The sequence below is a fragment of the Bos mutus genome, chromosome 1 (assembly GCF_027580195.1).
Source record: "Bos mutus isolate GX-2022 chromosome 1, NWIPB_WYAK_1.1, whole genome shotgun sequence".
NCBI classification, from domain to species: domain Eukaryota; kingdom Metazoa; phylum Chordata; class Mammalia; order Artiodactyla; family Bovidae; genus Bos; species Bos mutus.
Genome location: NC_091617.1, coordinates 94,786,476 through 94,810,995, shown reverse-complemented (window position 1 = coordinate 94,810,995; position 24,520 = coordinate 94,786,476). Strand labels below are relative to the sequence as shown.

Genomic DNA, 24,520 nt, shown 5'->3' with positions numbered 1-24,520 from the left:
TGGGGAAAGTGGTCGCCTTTCAGGGAATAGGTAGTAATTGAAAGAGGAGGGGGCAAAAGGGGGGCTTCTGTTTCTTTCTCTTTCTGGGTGCTGCTGAGACTCGTGCATGAAGCTTGTGAGAAGGACTGGGAATGGCAGGGGACGCTGGGGCTCTGATACCTGCTCCAGGGTGCACACTTCTGTCTCCAGCTCAGACCTACATCGTACTGGCTCTAAAAACCTCATGTGCAGAAGAAGGAATCTTCTTTTCAAAGAGAGGAACACGGCTGATTTCACACTTTTAATTGCTTAATTAATGAATATTTACATTTTAAAAGTCAGTTAAGGGAATCGGCATCGAAAGCACTGACTGTGAGGCAGAGAATGGATACATGTGTCATTTCCAGGGCTTCACAGAAGGAAAATCCAGGGAGACTGAGTTTCTTGAGTTCACAATTCTCATTCTGAATACAAACCGTTAGGTCTATCCATCCTCATTGAACACTTTAGTTAAAAAACATTACCAACAGTGCTTCATATTGAGTGCTCAGCTGGGAGGAGATTGCATGAGTTGACAATAACTCTTTCAGAACCAAAACTCATATGACTTTTCATTCCTGAAAGAACTTGACCTTGTTACCATTATTCTATTATAGAATGCTGGCTCTGGGATAGGGAAGAGTTGAAGACCTTGTTCATGGAAGAGAATAAAACTCACTCAAATCTGTTTGGTTGAGGTATTCTAACTGGACATTCTCTGCTCTCTGGAGGAAGGATCAGTAAACATTTCTTAAGGATAGCAAGTAGTTTGGATTTGCAGATCATTTGGTCATGCGGCATGTAAACATGGCTGCATGGCTTGGACATGGCTGCAATCAAGTAAAACTTTATTGACAAAAACAGGAGGCCCAGTCTTAGTTTGCCAAAGCCCGTCATAAGGGTGAAGCTAGGTGCCTGAGTTCTGTCCAGAATACCTGAATGTTCTGCATGGGTGAATGTTCATCAATACGTATTTGGTTTTTGTGTCAGAGACATGTGCTCCAACTACAATACTCTAGTATGAATTTTTAGAATGACTGAGGAAGAGTATCAGTAGTTTTGACCCAGACCATTTTATGTGATGAAGCCAAGTGGAATATACCTTAGGAGAACATGACGTTATATTTCCCAGTGTTGAGCAGAAGTAGGACAACATTCACTTAAGTGCATGTATCTAGAATGAAGTTAACAATTGAGTTGCTGGAGATAAAAAAGAATATTTAAGCCTACATTTTGGTTGGATGGCCATCCCAGTCTCTGACTTTAAAACGTAAAAGTTTAAAATGATTAGTGTGACAAATTTTCATTTTTTTAGATTAACTTTCTGTTTTTAAGTTAAAATTTAAAACTGATATAAAGGAAAAACTAAGATAACCTATAATAAATTCAGTCACAGCATTTTTGGTTCCTTTAATGAATCCTTCTAATCTGAAGTCAAACCTAGTAATATGTCACATGTGAATTAAATGCCATTAGGCATTTATGATGGTATCTGCCTCCCCTAAACATAAGGCAAATCCATTGATTCTTCACCTGCAACTTTTTGATAGATGGTGAATTCCTTTTCCAGTGAATTTCTAGATTCAAGAATTTCTTAAGGCCTATGCCTGGTAATTTGGCCACCTGATGCGAAGAACTGACTCATTTGAAAAGACCCTGATGCTGGGAAAAGGCTGAAGGCAGGAGAAGGGAACAACGGAGGATGAGATGGTTGGATGGCATCACCGACTCAATGGACATGAATTTGGGTAAACTCAGGGAGTTGGTGATGGACAGGGAGGCCTGGCATGCTGCAGTCCATGGGGTCACAGAGTCGGACACAACTCAGCGACTGAACTGAACTGATGCCTGGTAAAACTCATCTTAAACCTCCAAATTGTCAGTATTAATTGACCTCAGAGGATCTTCTAAGGGAATAAAATTGTATTCCTAAGCACACTGAAAATCCCATAACATTTGCTCATTTCATAAAGAGAGAATACAGAGGGATGAGAAGACACGAAGAGTCCTCTTTAGCCCCTCTCCAGAGGGTGACAGGCATCTGGGAATGCTCACGTGCCACATCAGATCAGAAATGTTAAAAAGAACCATTACCTCTGTTAAAAAATAGTAATATTTTGTCAGTCACTTGAAAGTGTGAGTTAAACTGAAAATTTATTATAGAGGCCTCATGGTTTTTTTCTTTTTTCCCCAGAAAGCTCTTTCTTGTCCTCTAAAATGGTTTCCATAATAAGGAAGGGCTCTGGATGGGACAGTGGAATAAGGAATAAGGAATGAGGAGAGGCAGAAAGAAGTGCAGGGTCTTCATAACCTGTTCTGCCTGTTATCTTACATCTGCTAAAAAAGATTTCCTGGCTTGCTGTTTTCATCTGGAAGACTGTTAATTCACAATATATTACATTTTCCCATTAATACATAAGAGATTAACTGCTTACATTTTTGATTACCTAGAGATAAAGTTTTTTTCCAAAGATGCTATTAAAATAAAATCATTGTTTTGTTTTACAATATGTCACTCAATTATCTAATGACCAGCTCTCCAAGCCCTTCTGTGATGCTTTACAGCTGAAAAAGAAGACAGTCCCATTGGAGGGTGAGTCACCGAGTGGACACTTGCTCCAGAGCACACGCCTGCGCCGGACCTGCTGTGCTGAGTGTCCTCCAATGACTAAGCTTGGCCAGCATGAATAGCTTTAATAGGCCATGACCACTTTCTACCTTTCACTTCTTATAATCACAGATTTTTTTTCCCTTCTTGAAAGCAAAAATTATCACACAGATTATCAGGATCTCAGGTACAATACTTAAAGGCTGTAATTACCTTTTGTAATTTCAAAAGATTATAGTCAATTTAAAATGTTGTACAGATTCATAATAGTTTTTCAAGATGCTAAATCCCTTGCATTTTAAAGTTTATATCAGACACTGCAATGTTAAAGTATTTGAACTTCTAGTAGGTAGTAATGGTGTCAGAGAATGATGGGTAATTAGGTCATGCATCTTGTGTCCACAGCCCATGCAATTTTTACAGAAAGGTGCGCTATGTAAACTGCCACTACAAAGCAAGGAACTATGGCCCTGAATTTCCCATAAAATCTACCCAAATAAATCTTGTAGCCCTTCTCTTTGCAGATAAACATCTTGCCTTTGAGAAGATTGAGTAGAAAAGAACCTTGCTAACAGTTTCTTTAGCAATAGCAGGAAGATTTCTTGTCTGAGACTCCATAAGGTTTTCGTTTCATTAGCTCTCTCCTCCATCTCCTTTATTCATCCAACAAACGTGTACTGAGCACCTCCTATGAACCAGGTTCTGTTTCAAGCTCTGGAGATAACAATATGAATAAAACACAGGAAAGTCCCTGCCCCATGGAGCTTCCATTCTAGTTGAGGGAGATGGACAAGCACATAAGTCCATAAGATCACAGGGTTCAAAATAGCTTAGAGACATCCTCTCTGAAATCTATTTATTGCATCTCCTCATTGTGGGGCAGTGATGAGTGAAAGGAGAGGCCAGCAGTGGACTGCAACAATGTCATTAGTCCTAATGGGTGAACTTCAGTGAGTCCATCAAATAACAAGGGTTGTTAGTCCATAACTAACAAGGGTCCATCAGCTAACAGTTTCCTCAGCTATAAAATGGGGAGAGGTTGTGTTATGTGCTTTTTTTTTTTTTTTTAAGAGAAAGGGCCCTTTCAAGAGCCAGTCTTTTGACTCTCCTACAATTAAAAGAACGTTTAAAAAGAAAATATAAGAAATCCTTAGGTATTCCACATACACTCAACACCTTAAATGCCAATCTAAACTTCATAAATAGCAAACGTCTTACTTGTGATGGCTATAGAATGAAGCCATTTTTTCATCTCCGGCCACCATAAAAGCATATTAATTTCCATTGTTGGTTACACAGTCTCACCTCATTTGTAAAACTCTCTTGTGGGTATGTAACACTGTCTCTTTCCTGCTAACTGACTATGCTGTTTCACTGGCTTTATGTTCCTATTTAATCTTTTCCACTGGACCATCAGCTCTATGAAACAGGCATGGGTCCTCACTTCTTTGGACAAGATTCTGTCCGGGTAACCCATAAAGGTGTAATTATTGCACCCAGTGTAAGTGTGAAAGTGAAAGTGTTAGTCGCTCCGTCGTGTCCTACTCTTTGCGACCCTGTGGACTATAGTCTGCCAGGCTCCTCTGTCCATGGGATTCTCCAGGCAAGAACACTGGAGTGGGCTGCCATCCCCTTCTCTAGTGGATCTTCCTGACCCAGGCATGGAACCCAGCTCTCACGCATTGCAGGCAGATTCTTTACTGTCTGAGTCACCAGGGAAGCACCATCTATACCATACTTTATGGCCTGTTGGGAACCCACATTAGTTCTTCAAGTTGTAAGAGTGGTTCTGCTTAATAAAACTAGAGCTATGGGGTATCAAAGGGTATGTTAACATCCAAAAAAGAGAAATGGATTTCCTGAACAATTCACAAATGAGGATAGTGTGAATTAATAAATAATCCTAACCTCTTTGGAACTCTAGTGGAATGTTAATGCTTATTTAGTAATACAAGAGATGGTACATGTATTTTACAATCAATTTTTCTTCTAGAAGGTAGCATAGCTAGAGATCTGAATGTCAAATAAGGCTGGGCTCATATTCATTCACTTGGCATGAGTTATGAAGCCCCTGATTCTCTTGAAAGGCAAGTTGTATTTGCTGGTTTTATTTTGAAATGTAGAAACTCCAATTTCAATCAATCCAGCAGCTAAGGATGGCAGGAAATTTTACAGGACTGTAAGAAATGTTCTTTCCTTATCTGAATCTAATTCCCACCAACATGTTGGTGATTTCTGAAGGCTGTATGCTCTGTCTTCGAGTTTTATGGGTTGCTGTGTAATCCAATATCCTACACATGTTTTCAAATCTGATCCGGTGAGCCCTATCATAAGAATACATCTTGTCAGTGGCTTTGGAGGTAAAGTGAAATCTCTGCTGTAATAACCAAATTTAATTCCTTCCTGTTGCTCTGTCATGTCAAGATACATACTGTCAATATTATCAAAAGTACCTAACATGGGCTGCTGTATAGATTAAGGTCTGTCCTCCCTTTCAGTCACTGGAAAGGAAGAAGGACCACATCCTTGGTTGGGTGCACACCACAACTCCAGGACCAGATGGGCAGAGCATCCCATGGAACCTTCAAGAATCTCAAAGCAGCATCACAACATCTTCTAGCAATAAAAACTCTGTAAAACAGAGCCTGTATGGATTACAAGATGAAGGCAGTTCCAGCAAACAACAGCTGCATGTGTGAGGGTCAGAGGAGACTAAGGAGGTTCAGACAACTTTTGGCAATGTAGATCAGTTACAGATAAATTCTTGTTAGCAAAGAAAATGCACTTTGATATACACCATGGAATTGAAATATGTGTTGACGCTGTTGGGTATATGCTACCTAAGAACGCAGTCCCCTTATCACAAGGAGAGGCACAAGGAATTATAAGGCCATGCCGATGTTCATCGCTCTTACATCAGTGTGACTGTAGCCCTTCCAAGTCAACCCGAAGTGTTGCAGTCCAAGGGGTGGATGTGTGCTGTGGGTCTGGCTTTGTCTGTTAGGTCTCCAGAAAGTCAGAATGTGACGTGTACTCTTCAGAGTGGAAGTCTCTGAGCTGCAAACAAGTATAATGCTTAAGTCCAAACCTCCATGGGCACCATGGCTTCCTTGGTTCCAACAGAAGGCAGTAGGTTTTCTTCAGACAAGAAATAAAAGGGGAATTGCACCAAGAACCCACGGATCTTTTTCAGTTCTTCCTCAGCTCTAATGGGATCCTCCTTTGCTAATATGGGCTTGCTTATAAAGTCTCTCAGCTGAATTAAATTGTGTACTTCATCATTGGGAAGGCACCGGAACACCTGATTAAAATGCAAATAGGAAACTGAGTGATAAGTTTAAAAGAGAGCATATCCCCTTTATGGAAAATACTCATTCTGACAGACAAAACCTATGTTTTATGAAACATATATTAGTTTTATGTTACATCACAGACCTGATTGAAGGGTTGTTTCTTTTATTTGCTACAGAGAGTGCTAGATTTGCTTCCATTAAAAAAAAAATCATAGAGGACTTCCCTGGTGGTTCAGTGGTTGAGACTCCGTGTTTCCATGCAGGGGGCATGGGTTCAATTCCTAGCTGAAGAAGTTCTATATACCATGCAGTATGAAAAAAAAAAAAAAAGATAGATCCTATATCTGATCTATGGGGGAGGGGTGCTTCCCAGGTGGCTCAGTGGTAAAGAATTGGTCTGCCAATGGTGGAGACCTGGGTTCAATCCCTGGGTGGAGAAGATCCCCTGGAGGATGGCATGGCAACCCACTCTCAGTATTCTTGCCTGGAGAATGCTATGAACAGAGAATCCTGGTGGGCTGCAGTCCATGGGGTCACAAGAGTCAGACATGACTGAGTGACTGAGCACACACGCATGCATATCTAATCTGCATTATCCTGTGACTGACCACAGGATAATGTCAAGCTAGTGGTAAGGAGATTCATGAGTGATAGCCCACTTTAAGGTTAATTTTTTTGGATAATAATCATCCCTGAATTTCACTGGAGGTTCACATCTAAAAGAAAAATTGTATATTTTCTCTAACTTTTTATTTTGAAAAATGTTCATGTCAGTACCTGTACTTAAAGTTATCAGTTATACATGTATTTTGCTAATTGAAAATAAGTTTCACATAACACTTCACACCTGAATACCTCAGCATGCATTTCTTAAGAATGAGGACATGTGCCTACATATCCACAATACCATTCTCACGCCTCAGGAAATCAATTTCATGTCATTTAATACATGGTCCATATTCAGATCTGATTATTCCCCAAATGTCTTCTAGAGCTGTTATTTCTCCCAATCCAGGATCCAAACTAGGCCGTGCCCTGCATTTTAAAAATACTCCACACACACGACCTATTTAATCATGGCCTTGAGTCCTCAGTATGAAATAGGTCTATGTAGATAGTTGTTGTTTCATTAGAAACATGAATTTTTGTGTTTATAGATGAATTTTCCATGCTGAAGGGAGTCTGGAAGTCAGAAGAAGAATGCCCTCTTATCCTGTTTATGATGGACACTCATATGATAGAGTCAATGGATCTCAGCTTGAACATTTTCTGTGATAGAAAGCTAGCTACTTCATGACATAACCTGGTCCAGGGGTGGGGGACTCTTAACTCTTGCACACCCTGTGTCATCACTAATGGATGGAACGTACTAGAAGAGCCATTTGGCTTCCCTAACAGATGAAGTTGGTTTTAAAACACCTTTCCAGAATTACAACTGTCCAAATGAGGAAGTTTCTCATTATTAATAAGCTTCATCATTAGAATGGATATAATCTACTATGTGCTAAATACATTTAACTGTCCAAATGAGGAAGTTTCTCATTATTAATAAGCTTCATCATTAGAATGGATATAATCTACTTGTACTAAATACATTTAACAGATTATTTTTTATCCTCATGACCACCTCATGAATATTCCCTCCAATTTATAAGAGAGGAAAGAAAGGAAGGCTCAGAACATGAAATTACTATACACATACTCATACGACCAGCAACTGTGTGAGCTGGGCTGAACCCAGGTCTGACTCATTTTTTGATCCCATCTGCTTTTTCTTTTGGAGAAGGCAATGGCACCCCACTCCAGTACTCTTGTCTGGAAAATCCCGTGGATGGAGGAGCCTGGTGGGCTGCAGTCCTTGGGGTTGCTAAGAGTCAGACACGACTGAGTGACTTCACTTTCACTTTTTCACTTTCATGCACTGGAGAAGGAAATGGCAACCCACTCCAGTGTTCTTGCCTGGAGAATCCCAGGGGCAGGAGAGCCTGGTGGGCTGACATCTATGGGGTCACACAGAGTTGGACACAACTGAAGTGACTTAGCAGCAGCAGCTTTTTCTTTTTATCTCTAGACATGTACAAAGTCTGGGTAACCACTTGCTAAGGATGCTCATGATGGGATTCTGGAATCTGAGACCAGAATGCCACTCAAGTCTCTTCTAAACCATAATCCATGGCTCTTTTTGACTCTGTTTTCTTAATGTCTACAAAGAATTATTTGATTACAATTTGGAGGTATGTTGTGTTTTTACACTCGTTAAGAATACTCTGTACCAATAATATGCAGAAATAATGATATACTTTTGTGATGTGATTCAATTTAAAAAGGAGAAGGATATGAAAATCTCACCTTATCATAAATTGTAGCATTTCGAGCTGCTGTTGAAACCCACACCTCCTTGAAGAATTTATCACTCACTGGATCCTGAATGTCTTCACTCGGGTCAGAAAGATAGCCGAGAACAACCCTGAAATATAAATGTCCTCCTGAATGAGTAACTGAGACAAAAGCAGTTTGTTTGCAGGCACTGTTTCAAATGGTACAGTAATTCAGGCACTCAACCATACAAGCCTATTTTTTAAAAAAAAAAAAGGAAATCAAAAGAAGCCATTAAGACTAAGTGTGTGTCTACGAGGGAAAAAGACAGCATGTACCCCAATGTTCACTGCAGCACTATTTACAATAGCTAGGACATGGAAGCAACCTAGATGTCCATCAACAGATGAAGGGATAAAGAAGCAACGGTACATATATACAATGGAATATTATTCAGCCATAAAAAGGAATGCGTTTGAGTCAGTTCTAATGTGGTAGATGAACCTAGAGCTTATTATATAGATTGGAGTAAGTCAGAAAGAGAGAAACAAATACTGTATACTGACACATGTATATGGAATCTAAAAGATGGTACTAATGATCTTATTTGCAGGGCAGTAATGGAGATGACAACCCACTCCAGTACTCTTGCCTGGAAAATCCCATGAACAGAGGAGCCTGGTAGGCTGCAGTCCATGGGGTCGCTAAGAGTCGGACACGACTGAGTGACTTCACTTTCCCTTTTCACTATGGAGATGAAGACACAGAGAACAGATTGTGGACACAGTAGGGGAGGGAGAGCGTGGGATGAGTTGAGAGAGTAGGGTGGGACGAATTGAGGAAACATACACATTACCGTATGTAAAATAGATAGCCAGTGGGAATTTGCTGTATGACTCAAGGAACACAAACCAGTGTTCTGTGACAATTTAGAGGTGTGGAAAGGGGTGAGAGGTGGGAGGGAGGTTCAAGAAGGAGACTACATATGTATACCTATGGCTGATTCATGTTGATATATGGCAGAAACCAACACAATATTGTAAAGCAATTATATTCCAATTAAAAATAAATAAATATACAAAAAAAAAGACTGTGTATCTTTATGAAAAAAAAAATCCTGAGTTTCAAAACCAAACAAAAAACCCCAAGTTGTTACAATGTTTGAAACTTTTAACTGTTAGACAAGAAAGACCTTCATTTCATTCTAAGAGAGTCCTTGTAATTTGGACTAGGAGGGTGAGGACCTTGGAAGATAGGAGTGGTAGTCAAAGAATGTGCCAGCCAATATGCTGAGCCCTTTCCAAAAATGATCTCAGTAAATCCTCAACAGCCTATGAGGAAGTAACTATTAAAAAAAATTAAAAAATAATGAAAAGGGAACAACTATTATTATTTTCCTTTTACAGAAAAGGGAACTAGGCACAGAAAGTTTAAGTAACTCTTTCAAGGTCATACAGCTTAATAAGCTGTCAATCTGGGACTCCAACCTGGATCACCTAACTCCTAAACCTGTGCTCTTAACCAAGACCCAACCTTCTTACCCTCCTTTTTTCCTTCTAATCTTCCCTCTTCCCTCCCTTGGGCCAAGAACTATGCTGAACTCTGGGGTATAGAAATGAACACAAAAGACATGGAGCCTCTCTGGGTGGAGTTAAATTTGGTGGGTAAGATCAACACCGAATAAAGAATCACCCTCAGAAGGAATTGGTTAAAATGTGGTAAATATCAGGTGTGCTTTAAGAGCATGAGACGGGAGTAGTCAGGGAGTCTTTTCCTTCCCCACCCACCATCTTTCAGGATTCAGTACAAGGTTGCCTCTAAACAACTTCTTATGGCTCCTCCTCCTCCCATTTCCTATTTCTCTTGGTCGATCTTTCTTCCTATGTCCCCCACACTGTCTTCACACATGCTTTGTTTTTGTCAGAACACCTGCAATATTCATGCACTTTTTGCTTTTAACAGGCCCATCTCTCAGTTCTGGTGCATAAATTATTTGAGAGAACATGATTTAGTTAGTCTCATATCCCCAGAGTACCTGGCATAAAAGAAGACATGCAGTAGATTGTCTGAGTTGATCAAATATAAACAGAGGACTAGAAATAATAAGAAATTCTCAAGCAAAGCAAGACAAATTTCAGAGGTCATATTTGAAAATGGTAAGAGCTCTTGTACTTACATAAAGCCTGAGAGTTAAAAAGCACATCTATTTCACTCCTGTGAGGTTGATAGTGCATGATTCCCATTTTGCAAATGGGAAACAAAAGGTTGGAGACATCTTATTAGCAGAGCTAGAATCTAAGCTGAGTCCAAAGCCCTTTGCTCACATGCCTGGCAGGTTCACGGAATAAATACAAAGGCTTGTGCTATGCTGGAAACAGAAGTGGAGAAACAGGTCTCAGAAGGGTTTTGGCTTTTACACTGCATGAAATTGGGACGCACTGCAGGCACTGGAGCAAGGAGTGGCAGAATCTGACTGACATATTAAAAAAACAGCTGCTGTGTTGAGAATAGACCGTGCAGGGTGAGGGCTGAAACACGGAGACCAGTTGGGAGTCACTGCAGTGATCTCGGTGGGAGATGATGGTGGCTTGAGCAGTGGAGAGGAAGGTGGGGAGATCAGGTTTCGCTGATGCAGTGGACATAGAGTGTGACAAAAACAGGCATCAGGATGACTAAAAGGGCCTTGGCTTGAGCAACTAGATGAAGGTAGTTGCCATTAGCTGAGATGGGGAATTCTGTGGGTAGAGTCAGTTAGTGAGGGAAGACCAGGAATTCAACTTTGAACCTGTTGGGACATCTATTAAATATTCAAGTGGTGATACTAAGTAGGCAGTTGGATAAATGAATCTGGAGTTTGGGACAGAAGGTTTGGCTGGAGATATAATTTTGAGAATTGTCCACATATGTATACTCATAAAGCCATGTGATTGAGTAGAGACAGAGAAGAGGACCTCAACAGTAGGGGAGAGAAGGAGTAGTCAGTGAGGCTGCAGAAAAGCCAGAGGGTGAGTAGCCTGGATCAAAACAGTGTTAAATTCTGATGAGAACCAACCATTGGATTTAACAGGGTGGAGATCACAATGCTGTTACCCTCTTACTATTTAAATATGTAGATTTACATCATCATTTTTAATGACTGCAGAATTTCCAGTTATGTGAAAATTTATTAACTAGCTCTTTTATTATGACCTTTTGGGTTATTTCCAGTTTTCCATTATTATAAACAAAGCTATAATGAACATAATTTATTCATCACATATAATTACTTTGTGAATTTCTATGATTATTTCACTCAGAGAAATTTAAAAATTAAAATTCCTGGGTCAAACATTATGCAAAATTTATCTCAGGAAAGACTGTTCCAACACATATAATATTTACCATGCGTGTTCTCCCCAGTCAACTCCAATATTACCAATACCTAAAAAAGCTCAGTCAGATTATGGGGATAAAAGGGCATCTCACTTTAGTTTTAGTCTGCCCTTTTTCTGTCGTATAAAAATTCTCTAAAAGGGAATTCCCTGGTGGTCCAGTGGTTAAGACTTGGTGCTTTCATTACGAGGGTCTGGGTTCAATCCCAGGTCAGGGAACCAAGATACCAGAAGCCAAGTGGTGCAGCCAAAAAAATAAATAAATAAATTTTAAAAGTTATCTAAAACAAATGAATCTGGCACCTGGGCTCACTATGATTCTTAGAGTTTTATGACCTCAAAATTCTACTTCTACTTCAAATTATGTCTTCCAGGTGGTGCAGTGGTAAAGAATCCACCTGCCAATGCAAGAGAGGCAGGAGACACGGGTTCCGGCTCTGGGTCGGGAGATCGTCTGGAAGAGGAAATGGCAACCCACGCCAGTATTCTTGCCTGGAAAATTCCATGGACAGAGGAGCCTTGTGGGCTACAGTCCATGGGGTTGCAGAGAGTTGGACATAACTGAGCACGAACACACACATGCAGACTATACAGGGATAACTTTCAAAAAAGATCCTAAAGGATGATGTTTGCACAGATGCTGCTGCTTCTTAAGACCCAAAGCAAAATTTAACTGTGTCAAATTTGAAGGACAGTGCAAGTTACAACAATAAGCCAATTATAATAATGTCTTTGATTTGGGTCGGGTCTAACCAGCTGAAAACAGCAAAAAAGAATACTTCTGTGACTTCGCTTTTAAATGAGAACAAGAGGAGGGAATGTGTCTGTCAAGTTATCAGTTTAGAACTTGTGAGTAGAAAAAGTATTTATATAAGCCTATAACAGATAATATTCAGTAATAAATTATTTTGCCTGTCAGTTTAATTATTAAACATTTATATTAAAAAGTACAGTAAATATAATATGAAGTACCCTGGGTATTTGGGGATTAAGGTTTCAGAGAAAATGAATTTGATTTTGTGCTGATGTGAAAAATGGCAATTATTGAATGTTTATTGTTTACATTATCAGTGGGACAGTAGGAAAGGCACAGAAAATTGTCTGTTCTTTCCACTGCTCATGTCTACCACTGTCATTGATTCTGACCTCTACCTGTGTGGCTACTGGTTTCTGTTGAGTGATGGCTACATCTGTAAAGTCTGGATAATTTTCTAGGACTTAATGAACTGTTTGGCATGTAGTTGTAATATTCAGTGCAGTACTGTGATGGTTGATTCTATTTAGAACTGATGCCACATCGAAATGTGTCTATTTCCATTCAAAAATAAACCAGATGGGAAATGGATTGAAGTTGCATTTTTTTAAGGGGGAAAATGGCTCGACTCTAGGTCACAACGTTTATCTTTGAGAATATTTCCCAGTGAAAAGAGCTAAAATCAACATAAGGTTTTCATGGTGCTTTTTAATGGATTATTTGTGTCTGCTATTGTGGAAGAGTGAAAATGCTTGTTCAAGAACAACTGCTGCTTTAAGACAGTTTAAAAGTTGCCAAGAAAAATAAAGCACCTAGGGACAAACTTATCACGAAATGTATAGAGTCAGCAAAAAGCCAAAAGGACAACAACAAAAATCTTTCAGTTCAGTTCAGTAGCTCAGTTGTGTCCAACTCTTTGTGACCCCATGGACTGCAGCACGCCAGGCCTCCCTGTCCATCACCATCTCCCAGAGTTTACTCAAACTCATGTCCATTGAGTCGGTGATGCCATCCAACCATCTCATCCTCCGTTGTCCCCATCTCTTTCTGCCTTCAATGTTTCCCAGCATCAGGGTCTTTTCAAATGAGTCAGTTCTTTGCATCAAGTGGCCAAAGCACTAGAGTTTCAGCTTCAACATCAGTCCTTCCAATAAACACTCAGGACTGATTTCCTTTAGGATGGACTGGTTGGGTCTCCTTGCTGTCCAAGGGACTCTCAAAAGTCTTCTCCAACACCACAGTTCAAAACCATCAGTTCTTCGGTGCTCAGCTTGCTTTATAGTCCAATTCTCACATCCATACATGACTACTGGAAAACCATAGCCTTGACCAGATGGACCTTTGTTGGCAAAGTAATGTCTCTACTTTTGAATATGCTGTCTAGGTTGGTCATAACTTTCCTTCCAAGGAGCAAGCGTCATTTAATTTCATGGCTGCAGTCACCATCTGCAGTGACTTTCAGTTCAGTTCAGTCGCTCAGTCATGTCCGACTCTTTGCAACCCCATGAGTCGCAGCACACTAGGCCTCCCTGTCCATCACCAACTCCCGGAGTTCACCCAGACTCATGTCCATCGAGTCAGTGATGCCATCCAGCCATCTCATCCTCTGCTGTCCCCTTCTCCTCCTGCCCCCAATCCCTCCCAGCATCAGAGTCTTTTCCAATGAGTCAACTCTTTGCATGAGGTGGCCAAAGTACTGCAGTTTCAGCTTTAGCACCATTCCTTCCAAAGAAATCCCAGGGCTGATCTCCTTCAGAATGGACTGGTTGGATCTCCTTGCAGTCCAAGGGACTCACAGTGACTTTGGAGCCCCCCAAAATAAAGTCTGTCATTGTTTCCTCTGTTTTCCCATCTATTTCCCAGGAAGTGATGGGACCAGATGCCATGATCTTAGTTTTCTGAATGTTGAGTTTTAAGCCAACTTTTTCACTCTCCTCTTTCACTTTCATCAAGAGGCTCTTTAGTTCTTCTTTGCTTTCTGCCATAAGGGTGGTGTCATCTGCATATCTGAGGTTATTGATATTTCTCCTGGCAATCTTGATTCTAGCTTGTGCTTCATCCAGTCTAGCATTTCTCATGATGTACTCTGCATATAAGTTAAATAAGCAGGGTGACAATATACAGCCTTGACGTACTCTTTTTCCTATTTGGAACCAGTCTGTTGTTCCATGTCCAGTTCTAACTGTTGCTTCCTGACCTTCATACAGGTTTCTCAAGAGGCAGGTCAGGTGGTCTGGTATTCCCATCACTTTCAGAATTTTCCACAGTTTGTTGTGATCCACACAGTCAAAGGCTTTGGCATAGTCAATAAAGCAAAAGTACTCCTGCTTCCAATAATGAAAATCCTAAAGCATTACTGAAGAATAAAAATTCTGAAGAAACTGAAGTACATACCTTGTTCTTCACTAGGATGGCTCAATATTATAAAGACATCAGCTCTTTTTATATTAATCTATACTCCAGTATTCTTGCCTAGAAAATCCCATGGACAGAGGAGCTTGGTGACCTACAGTCCATGGGGTTGCAAAAGAGTCAGACACAACTAAGACACTAAACAACAGCAACAATAAACATACTGTAGTCATGATCAAAAAACGAATGAGGGAACTTGAATAAACAGTGTTAAAGTTCATGTGGAAGAATGAATAAGAGTAGCCAAGGTTATTTTGGGAAAAATATACTAATTTGGGGAAGTGGTATGGTAGGAAGGAAGTAGTATTAAAGTGCACAGCTATGATAATTAAAATGATACCACACTAGCATGCAAGTCAGCAGAACTTTAATAGGAAGCAGTAGAGAGTACAAATAGGTTAGGATGTATGGCAGTTATGTTTACAGCATAAACAGGCACTGGTGGGCTGCTGTCTATGGGGTCGCACAGAGTTGGACACGACTGAGGCGACTTGGCAGCAGCAGCAGGCCATGAGGGGCGGAGAAGGCAATGGCAACCCACTCCAGTGTTCTTGCCTGGAGAATCCCAGGGACAGGGGAGCCTGGTGGGCTGCCGTCTCTGGGGTCGCACAGAGTCGGACACGACTGAAGTGACTTAGCAAACAGGTACTGCAGGCTAGAGAGGCAGACAGTACTGCAGTCATGCACTTCTGGATCAGCTGGTTTCTCCAGCAAAAAGAGTTAGAGTCCCTACTTCCTTTCTAACATTAAAATAATTTGCAGATGCTGAATGTAAAATATAATATCAGGGACTTCTATGGTGGTCCAGTGGCTAAGACTCCACACTCCCACGGCAGGGGACCTAGGGTCAATCCCTGGCGAGGGAACTGAATCCCACATGCCATAAGTAAGAGTTCACAGGCCACAGCTGAAGACCCGTGTGCAACTGAGACCCAGTGCAGCCAAAGAATAATAAATAAGTAAATAAATATTAAAAATAAGTAAATAAATATCAAAAAATAAAAACTAATATTAAACAAGCACTAGAAGATAAAATATAAGGAAATAGGAAATATTTTGTCTTGGGTTGGGGAAGCTATTCTAAGCATATTAATTAAAATGGGGAGAAAAAAGAAAAAACTGATAGATTTGACTAATAAGAATTGACGTTTCCCCCAAATGCTATAAACATGATTGAAAAGCAATTGGCAAGTCAGATTTGCAACAAATGGGAGAAAGAAATTAGCCTCTTGTATACTTAAGTTACTTATGTCATTAAAAGAAAGTGAAACATCCCAACAAAATGGACAAAGGACATGAATAGTCTAGACAGTTTACAAAAGAACAAGTACAAATGGGTAATGGATACATTTCTAAACTCTCAAATTGCACATTAAAAAAAAAACGGGAATTCATTTTGAAACCCAACAAATTGGCAAAGATTAAATAAAATAACAATTCAGAAAAGATGGGAGGAAAAAGCCCTCTAAAACATTGTTAGAGATACAATATGATGTCAGAGGGCAAAGGAAACTACACACTTCCTTTGGCTAGAAATTCCAAGGTTAGGATTTAAGGAAACAATTAAGAAGGTGAGCAAGATGCTATGTACAACCACACCCACTTGTGTAAATCAGTGATAAATCTGTTGTTACTGAGGTTCTCCTTAAAGAAATTATGGCATACTCATATGATGTGATACAATGCGGACATTAAATGTAACACAATGTAGCTATTAAATGTTATAGAACACAATGACATGGAAAAGTGTGTGCAACATTGTTTAAATAATAAAGAACTTTGTGGAACTACAAGAACCCAATTATGTTTTAAAAAAGAAATACAACACAGTGATATTTATGTATAGAAAAAAGTGGAATGATATACACACCATGTTAAAATTATTAGCCCTGGATGGTGGGATTACAGATAAAACTTAATTTTCTTATTGCTTTTCTGTGTTTGCCAAATTTTCTCTAATGAAAATATGTTGAAATCAGAGCTCTCTGCCTCTATAATTATTATACATTTAGAAATTTATAAAGAAGCCCACACCTGTAAAGAGAATACTTAAGTTCTCATGGAACTGAAAAGGTATGACATTTATCTCTAGTTTACAGGAGGAAATATTTGTTTCCCTATATAACCTGCAGAAGGCAATCAATGGGTTGATTAACAGGGTGCTGATTTTAAACTCTCCCCTCTAAACAAAACAAATTAACATTAGAAGCTAGTTGAAATATCAATAATCAGAAAAAAAATCTTACTGGCAAAACAATTAGTAACAAACGTGAATAAAAAGAGAGGTCTGACATATTCTGAGGGATGAATTTGCTGAGTTCCTGAGGCAGAGGGAGCAGAGTGAACTGAAGCTTGGTTCTCAAAAGCTGGAGTCTGGAGTGGGTAGGAGGGAAGGGCTGGTGGTGTGCTTGTCTGCCAGTGAGTCATTTTCCAGAAGCGACTGTTAACATGGGAAAGGTGACAGCAACAGCCCTGCAACCTTTCACCAGAAAGCTTAAAGTACCACCTTTAACCGGGGGCACTTGTCTCGATCTCACTGCAGAGACCACACTGAAATCCCAGCCTGGCCAATATAGTTCTCTGTGTGTGCTTCCGTCACTCAGTCCTGTCCAACTCTGTGTGACCCTGTGGACTGTAGCCCACCAGACTCTTCTGTCCATGGGATTCTCCAGGGCAAGAATACTGGAGTGGGTTGCCATTTCCTTCTCCAGGGGATCTTCCTGACCCAGGGATGAAACCGGGGTCTTCTGCATTGCAGGCAGATTCTAGAATCATACAATTGTGGACTTCCTGAAAAAGCTTACGGGGGGAGGGTGGCTGGGGTGTTCCATAGACGGTGGGAGCTCAGTGTGTCTGTAGTGACGGGGGAGGAGGGAGAGGAGATAAGAAGCCATTCGGAAAAAAATAAAGAAGCCATTGTGGAGGGAACAGGGAAGTGACAGGATCTGAGTTAGGTTCTCGAAGGATCACTCTGTCCATCGACACTGGAATACAGGGGCTGGGATGGGTCCGGTTAGAGCCATGCCTAGGAAAGTTCTGAGTGACATTTAATTGAATGAAGGACTCATTTAGGGCCACACAATCCTTGGTTCTCAGCCCAATGCTCTCTCCGCTGGACCACAGATTTGTTTAAAACTCACATCTTCCTGTAGAAGATCAGGAATCTTCTATGTCTGGAGTCATCTCAAATCTGAGAACTGAAGTTTCTGCATTTAAATTTAACAGCAGTAATCTCTAGCATCCTCCTTTAGTGATTTTAAAAATCATAGCCTTGTATCACCAGAACCATTTCAATTTCTAAAAGTGGACTTACTATAAAAAACTTAAATTAGACACTAGGTGGCTTGACTTGGTCCTAAATCTATTAATAGATTTAAAATGCTAGTTTTTTTTTTTTTACACACAAAAATAATAAAAGCTATTAAAATAGGAAATGTTTGTGCCCCACACAAAGCCATTTTGCACCACATCCTGCGTTCTGGGGACACTGTTTTGAAAAAAGAAGAACCTGCAGATGGCAGGTGTGCTGAGAGTTAAGAGGCTGGGCTGGGTCGCAGTGCCTACCGCAGAGGGACACCCAGCTTCAGAGACCCACCGAAAGCATTGAAGCCGAAGTCCTTGGGCAAATCGACCAGCTTGGTACTCTTTTCCATCCATTACCGAAGGGACTGTCTCCGTGTCCTGCACAATGACAGCCATTTCACTGTCTCGCTTTCCCAGCATGCTTCGGTCATTTATGTTGGCAGAGCCTATAAGGAGAAACAGTGCAACTGAACCATTTTCTTGTCGAGGGAGACACTCACTTATCCTCCAGAATTGATTCTTCCTTGCTAAATAAGCCCTCATTTTGTTTGGTTATCAAGAGGTGTGGTGCTCTAGGGAAGCAGTGACCTCCTTAACCCAGGGGTGAATCTCGATCAGTCTAAGTCAGCCATGGTCATGACATTATTTCTGCCAGTGACTGCTTAGAAATGGGCACTTGTCATGATTCTAGCCATTGAAACATGAAGGCAAATCTGCCAGGGGCTTCTGAGAAAGTTTTCTACTTCTTATTAACAGACACAAGAACAGGATGTCTCTTCCAGTCTTTGGATACTCTGGCTTGAAGGGTTGTATGGAAACAGGATTCTAGGAGCTGTAGCAGCTCTTTTGTAACCAAGAGGACAAACAGATAAATTAAAGACAGCAGAGCAGAAAGAAGAAAGACTCTGGGTCTTTAAGTCACTGAATTAGCCAACTCTAGAACTTCTTACCTTCTTACCTTATCTTTCCTATTGTTTCACATACCTCTAGCTGAATTTTCTATCTTGTGGCTCAAGGGATTCTGACTGATACAATCATTAAGCACACAAAGAAACAAGAATGCTTATCAGTTCAGTTCAGTTAGCTTTTATGCTACATAATTAAATTCTGCAGACTTTAACTCATGGTCATATAATTATAGATGTCAAAACCCAAGAAGACCTTCACAGCAATATAGCCCACTCTCAAATACAGACTATCATTAGCGGCTATGGGTTTCCGTTCTCTTGCCTCACTTGAGAGGCACACCAATGGCTTCTGTATCAACTTCTCTCCATTCTATTTTTAAATCCACATGAGCTGAGAATGTCAACTTTCACATGTATTTGAATATTAGTTCAATGTGTATCTTCTGCGTTCCCGTCATGTATTGTCACTTTTTCTGCATTAATCATCAAGGATCCATTTTGAATCCTTGAGGTATTCTACAAACTACAGAAGGGCCTGGCTGATTCTCTTTTTCCTTCTTGCCCCTCTTGCTCTAGCCCCACACTCCACTGCTTCTGCAGACTCAGAGCAGAAGGGTCAGGTTGAACAGGAGCTCGAGGTTACCCTCTGTGATGGGGGCCATCAGGGTGGAAGGTGTTAGCAGCCCTGCCCCAAGCCCAAATGGCAGGATGCTAGACATGAGAGGAAGCCGGCTCCTCCTAAAGAGACTTCACTGCTGTTTGCCACAATATTGCATGCATGCATGCATGCTAAGCCACTTCAGTTGTGACTTTGTGACCCCATGGACTGTAGCTCGCCAGGCTCCTCAAGACCCACTCCAGTACTCTTGCCTGGAAACTCCCATGGATGGAGGAGCCTAGTAGGCAGCAGTCCATGGGGTCATGAATAGTTGGACACGACTGAGCAACTTCACTTTCACTTTTCACTTTCATGCACTGGAGGAGGAACTGGCAACCCACTCCAGTGTTCTTGCCTGGAGAATCCCAGGAACGGGGAAGCCTGGTGGGCTGCCATCCATGGGGTCGAACAGAGTCGGACATGACTGCAGTGACTTAGCAGCAGCAGCAGAACTGGCAGAAGGGTTCTTAACCACTGGTGCACCTGGGAAGCCCTTGCCACAATATTGTCACATAATTAACATACAAATCTATGATAACTGCGGATATGAATAGTACCCCACAGGGACTCTGGGTGACAGAGAAAGGATGGAACACCTCACAGAAATTTGGGAGCACTACTAGGGTGCTGTAAGGTGAGCCCCACCTTCGAAAAATGTTATTTTGTTAGTGACAAATCAACTTTTACACATACACTTACATTTTAATCACACTATAAAATTTGCCTCCTCTATTGCAGACAAATAACACTATAAAATTTGTCTTTGGGCTTGACATTTGGCCCAGCATTAATTTGGACAAAGTTATTTAATCTTTCTCAGCTTTAATTTAATCTTTTATAAGTCAAGATCATAATATAGACCTTGTCGGGTTGTTGTGAGCATTAAATAAGACCCACGTGAAAGCACTTACTGATCTATAAACTGCTCCACAAATTCTAAGTATTATTGGCATTATTATCAGATACTGTTACCCGGATAATATCTGCACTAGAGAACCTGCCTCAGGAGGGGGAGATTTGCTAGCACATAGCATTTGTAGCAAAGAAGCCTCCTCTCTGCATGAACTGCCCCTTACCCAGGTGTGTGAACTGTCAGGGGTGAGGAGTAAGGTCCCCCAAGTGCTGCTTTGGGGCTTACAAGGTGGCTCAGTGGTAAAGTATCCTCCTGCCAAGCCGGAGACACTGGTTAGATCCCTGGGTTGTGAAGATCCCCTGGAGTAGGAAATGGCAACCCACTACACTATTTTTGTCTGGAAAATTCCATGGAAGAAGAGTCTGGCGGGCTATACAGTCCTGCTGCTGCTGCTGCTAAGTCGCTTCAGTCATGTGCGATTCTGTGCGACCCCATAGACTGCAGCCCACCAGGCTCCGCCGTCCCTGGGATTCTCCAGGCAAGAACACTGGAGTGGGTTGCCATTTCCTTCTCCAATGCATTAAAGTGAAAAGTGAAAGTGAAGTCGCTCAGTCGTGTCCGACTCTTAGCAACCCTGTGGACTGCAGCCTACCAGGCTCCTCGGTCCATGGGATTTTCCAGGCAAGAGTACTGGATTGGGGTGCCATTGCCTTCTCCAGCTATACAGTCCACGAGGTCTCAAAGACGCAGACACCATATAGAGTAGAGCTGGGACGTCACTACCACATGTTCCCAGCAGAGGCCGCTGTTGGGCCGGGGCTGCTGAATTGGAAAGACCTTGCTCTTCACTGTCTGGCAGCCTGAGCATACGAGCCCTCCTACACACATAGGCATATACACACACACACACATTTTCACACCGGTCCCTCTAGACTCCCTCCCAGCACTGTGAGCCCCACACTCGCCAGCAGAGGAATGCATTCCTGGCATTCTGAACTAGAATTCTTAGAGGGTGTGTTTTCTGGTACTTCCAGGGTCCATCAGGAGTCTCCCAGGGCACTCACTCTCACCCACACTGGATAAGTGAGTGTGCTTGTCTTGTGCTCATGCTCAGTCATGTTTGACTCTTTGCGACCCTTTGGGCTGTAGCCCACCAGGCTCCTCTGACCATGGAATTTCCTAGGCAAGAATACTGGAATCCTTCAGGGGATCTTCCAGACTGAGGGATTGAACCTGCGTCTCCTATATTTCCTGCACTGTAGGCAGATTCTTTACCCACTGAGCCATCAGGGAAGCCAGGATAAGTGAGTTGGCTACTACTTATTAGGAATGTGGAGAAGGGGAAGAGAAAACCTCAGATGAATTTAATAAATGAGATACTAAAAATGAGGTATTGATGGATGTAAATATATCTCCCTTTTTGTTGTTAAACATTCCCATATTCTGAAAATCAAATTCAGAACAGCATGCTATAGTATTAACCCATTTCTACAGAAAATATGAGGAAGAAGAGTGGGCAAGGATTCTAGGAAGATACACACTGAAGGGTTAAGGATGGTGAGTGCTTTCTGGCAAAGGGAAGGAGACACTACGGGAATTTTGACCTTTTACTCTATATGAGTCCTTAGAATTTGAATTGTTTTCAACAAATGTACTCTGTATTTTTATGGTGACTGCAATCCCTTGGTTTATTAGGACACTGTCTCGATAATTTAAAACCACTTAAATTTTGGAAAATGACCTTTTCTAAGCCTGTTATTAGGAACTTTTTTAAATACTGTGAAATATAGCAAAATAGAAAAGAGTATATGAAAACTTATAAGTACAATTTAGGTAATGACTTTAGAAAACCATTGAATTTATTATCCAAGCTGAAAAACAGAACATTACCACATTCCAGAAGTCCTCAGCTACCTTCCCATGGAAGTCCTTCCCATCCCAGGAGAGAAACTTTATATAGAATTTTGTGTTCATTATGTTAGGATGATGTTTTCCTAAACAAACAAGTTTACTTTAGGCTTATTTTTAATTTGTGTAAATAGAACTAAATAGTAGATAATCTTTGGAGGCTGGCTTCTTTCATTCAACATCATATCTTTGGGATTTATCTTATACATACCGTAATGCATTATTTTCCTTAAATGAGCACCCACACATCTACTTACTCTTTCTACTGTTGACGGGTGTTTGGGAGTTTCCAGAGTTTTGCTGTGATACACAGTTAAGTTCTACATCGATGTGTATATGTTTCCTGATGTGCACATGTGGGAGTTTCACGGGGCTCTGTACACAAGAGTGGGTCCCTGGTGTTGCTTAGTATTGCCAGCACTTGGACTGTTCAGTTTTTGATTTTTGCCAATTGGTATTTTGAAAACTTGCTCTTTTCCTCATTACCATATTAATGAGGATGAACATCTTTCATATATTATGGGACTCAGGTATGTCCTTTTGGGGGTGCTCCTATACAATTCCTCTGCCCATCTTTCTTTGGATATTGTCTTTCCTTGTTGATTGAGTTCTTCATATGTTTTGAATGGGCTTTCCTGGTGGCTCGAAAGGTAAAGAATCTGCCTGCAATGCAGGAGACCTGGGTTCAATCCCTGGGTTGGGAAGATCTCCTGGAGGAGGGCAAGGCAACCCACTCCAGTATTCTTGCCTGGAGAATCCCCAGGGACAGAGGAGCCTGGTGGGCTACAGTCCATGGAGTCGCAAAGAGTATTAAGTGTGTTGCAAATACTCTTTTTTCAGTTCGTGGTTTATCTTTTTATTTTACTTATATAGCATATTTTGATGAATAAAGTTCTGAATTTTAATGCAGTTAGATTTATCTATCATTTCCTTTGTGATTTTGCTTTTTTTTTTAAATGTCTTGTTTAAAAAATTGTTAATTCTCCTGTGATAGACAGAATAATGACCCCTAGAGATGACTATGTCATAATACCCAAAGTTGGTATGTTATATTACATGGTAAAGGGGAATTAAGGCTGCAGATGGAATTAATAGATGGTGCTAATCAGCTGACCATAAAAATAAGGACATTATCCTAGATTATCTAGGTGTTCAGTATAATCACAAGAGTCTTTAAAAGTAAAGGGAATTCAGAGAGAGATGTGGTTACAGAAGAATGGGTTGACACTTTGAGGACTTTCAGAGAGATGTAACATTGCTGCCTTCAAAGACAGAAGAAAGGGACCATGAACTATGGAATGAGGGTGGCCACTCAAAGCTGGAAAAGGCAAGGAAATGGATTCTCCTTTGTGCTAAATTGCTTCAGTGTTGTCCTACTCTTTGTGACCCCATGGACTGTAGCCCACCAGGCTCCTCTGTCCATGAGATTCTCCAGGCAAGAATAGTGGAGTGGGTTGCAACCCAGGGATCGAACCTGCATCTCTTACATCTTTTGCGTTGGCAGGCAGGTTCTTTATACTAGCTCTATCTGGGAGGCTTCTAGAAGGAACACAGCCCTGCTGACATCTTGATTTTAACCCAGAGAGATCTATGTTGGACTTCTAACCTACATAACTTTTAGATAATAATTTTGTGCTGTTTCAAGTCACTAAGTTTGTGGTCATTTTCTACAGCAGTAATAGACAACTAATACACCAACTCTACCCTACTTAGGCCTATGTGTTTTAATTAATTCACTTATTTATTTTTGGCTGCACCATGCGGCATATGGGATCCTAGCTCTCCCACTAGGGATCAAACCCATACTCCCTGCATTGGAAGTGCAGGGTCTTAACCACTGGACCTCCAGGGAAGTCCTTAGTGGGCTACTCAGTACTTTCTAACTGCTTTGTTCCCTGTGCCTCCAGTTCAGGAGTTCTCAGCTTGGCTGCACAGGAGCATCATCTAGGAAGCTTTCAAAAGATAATGGTGCCAAAACAAAAACAGAAAGCAAAAAAGCCTTGATACCTGGGCCCTAAACCAGACCAATTAATCACAGTTTCTGGAAGTAGGAACCAGGCATTATTAGTATTTTCTCCTAATATCACTCCATTCTTTTATCAATTAACCCAACTTTCT

At 41.0% G+C, this 24,520-nt stretch overlaps 1 protein-coding gene across 8 annotated transcripts in view; it reads right to left on the bottom strand.

Annotated features, from left to right (window-relative positions):
* Positions 1-24,520, bottom strand: part of PLD1 (phospholipase D1) — a 273,608-nt gene that overhangs the window by 49,153 nt on the left and 199,935 nt on the right. For 5 of the 8 annotated variants that reach the window (XM_070373231.1, XM_070373235.1, XM_005905581.2 and 2 more), the window contains 3 exons: positions 18,368-18,521; positions 8,269-8,386; positions 268-5,927 (listed from right to left, as the gene is read on the bottom strand). In XM_070373231.1, coding sequence (XP_070229332.1) covers positions 5,703-5,927; positions 8,269-8,386; positions 18,368-18,521 — 497 coding nt within the window. In that variant the 3' untranslated portion in view covers positions 268-5,702. Of the gene's footprint in view, positions 1-267; positions 5,928-8,268; positions 8,387-18,367; positions 18,522-24,520 lie in introns of those variants that run through there. The other 3 variants (XM_070373213.1, XM_070373223.1, XM_070373206.1) reach the window with 1 other exon arrangement.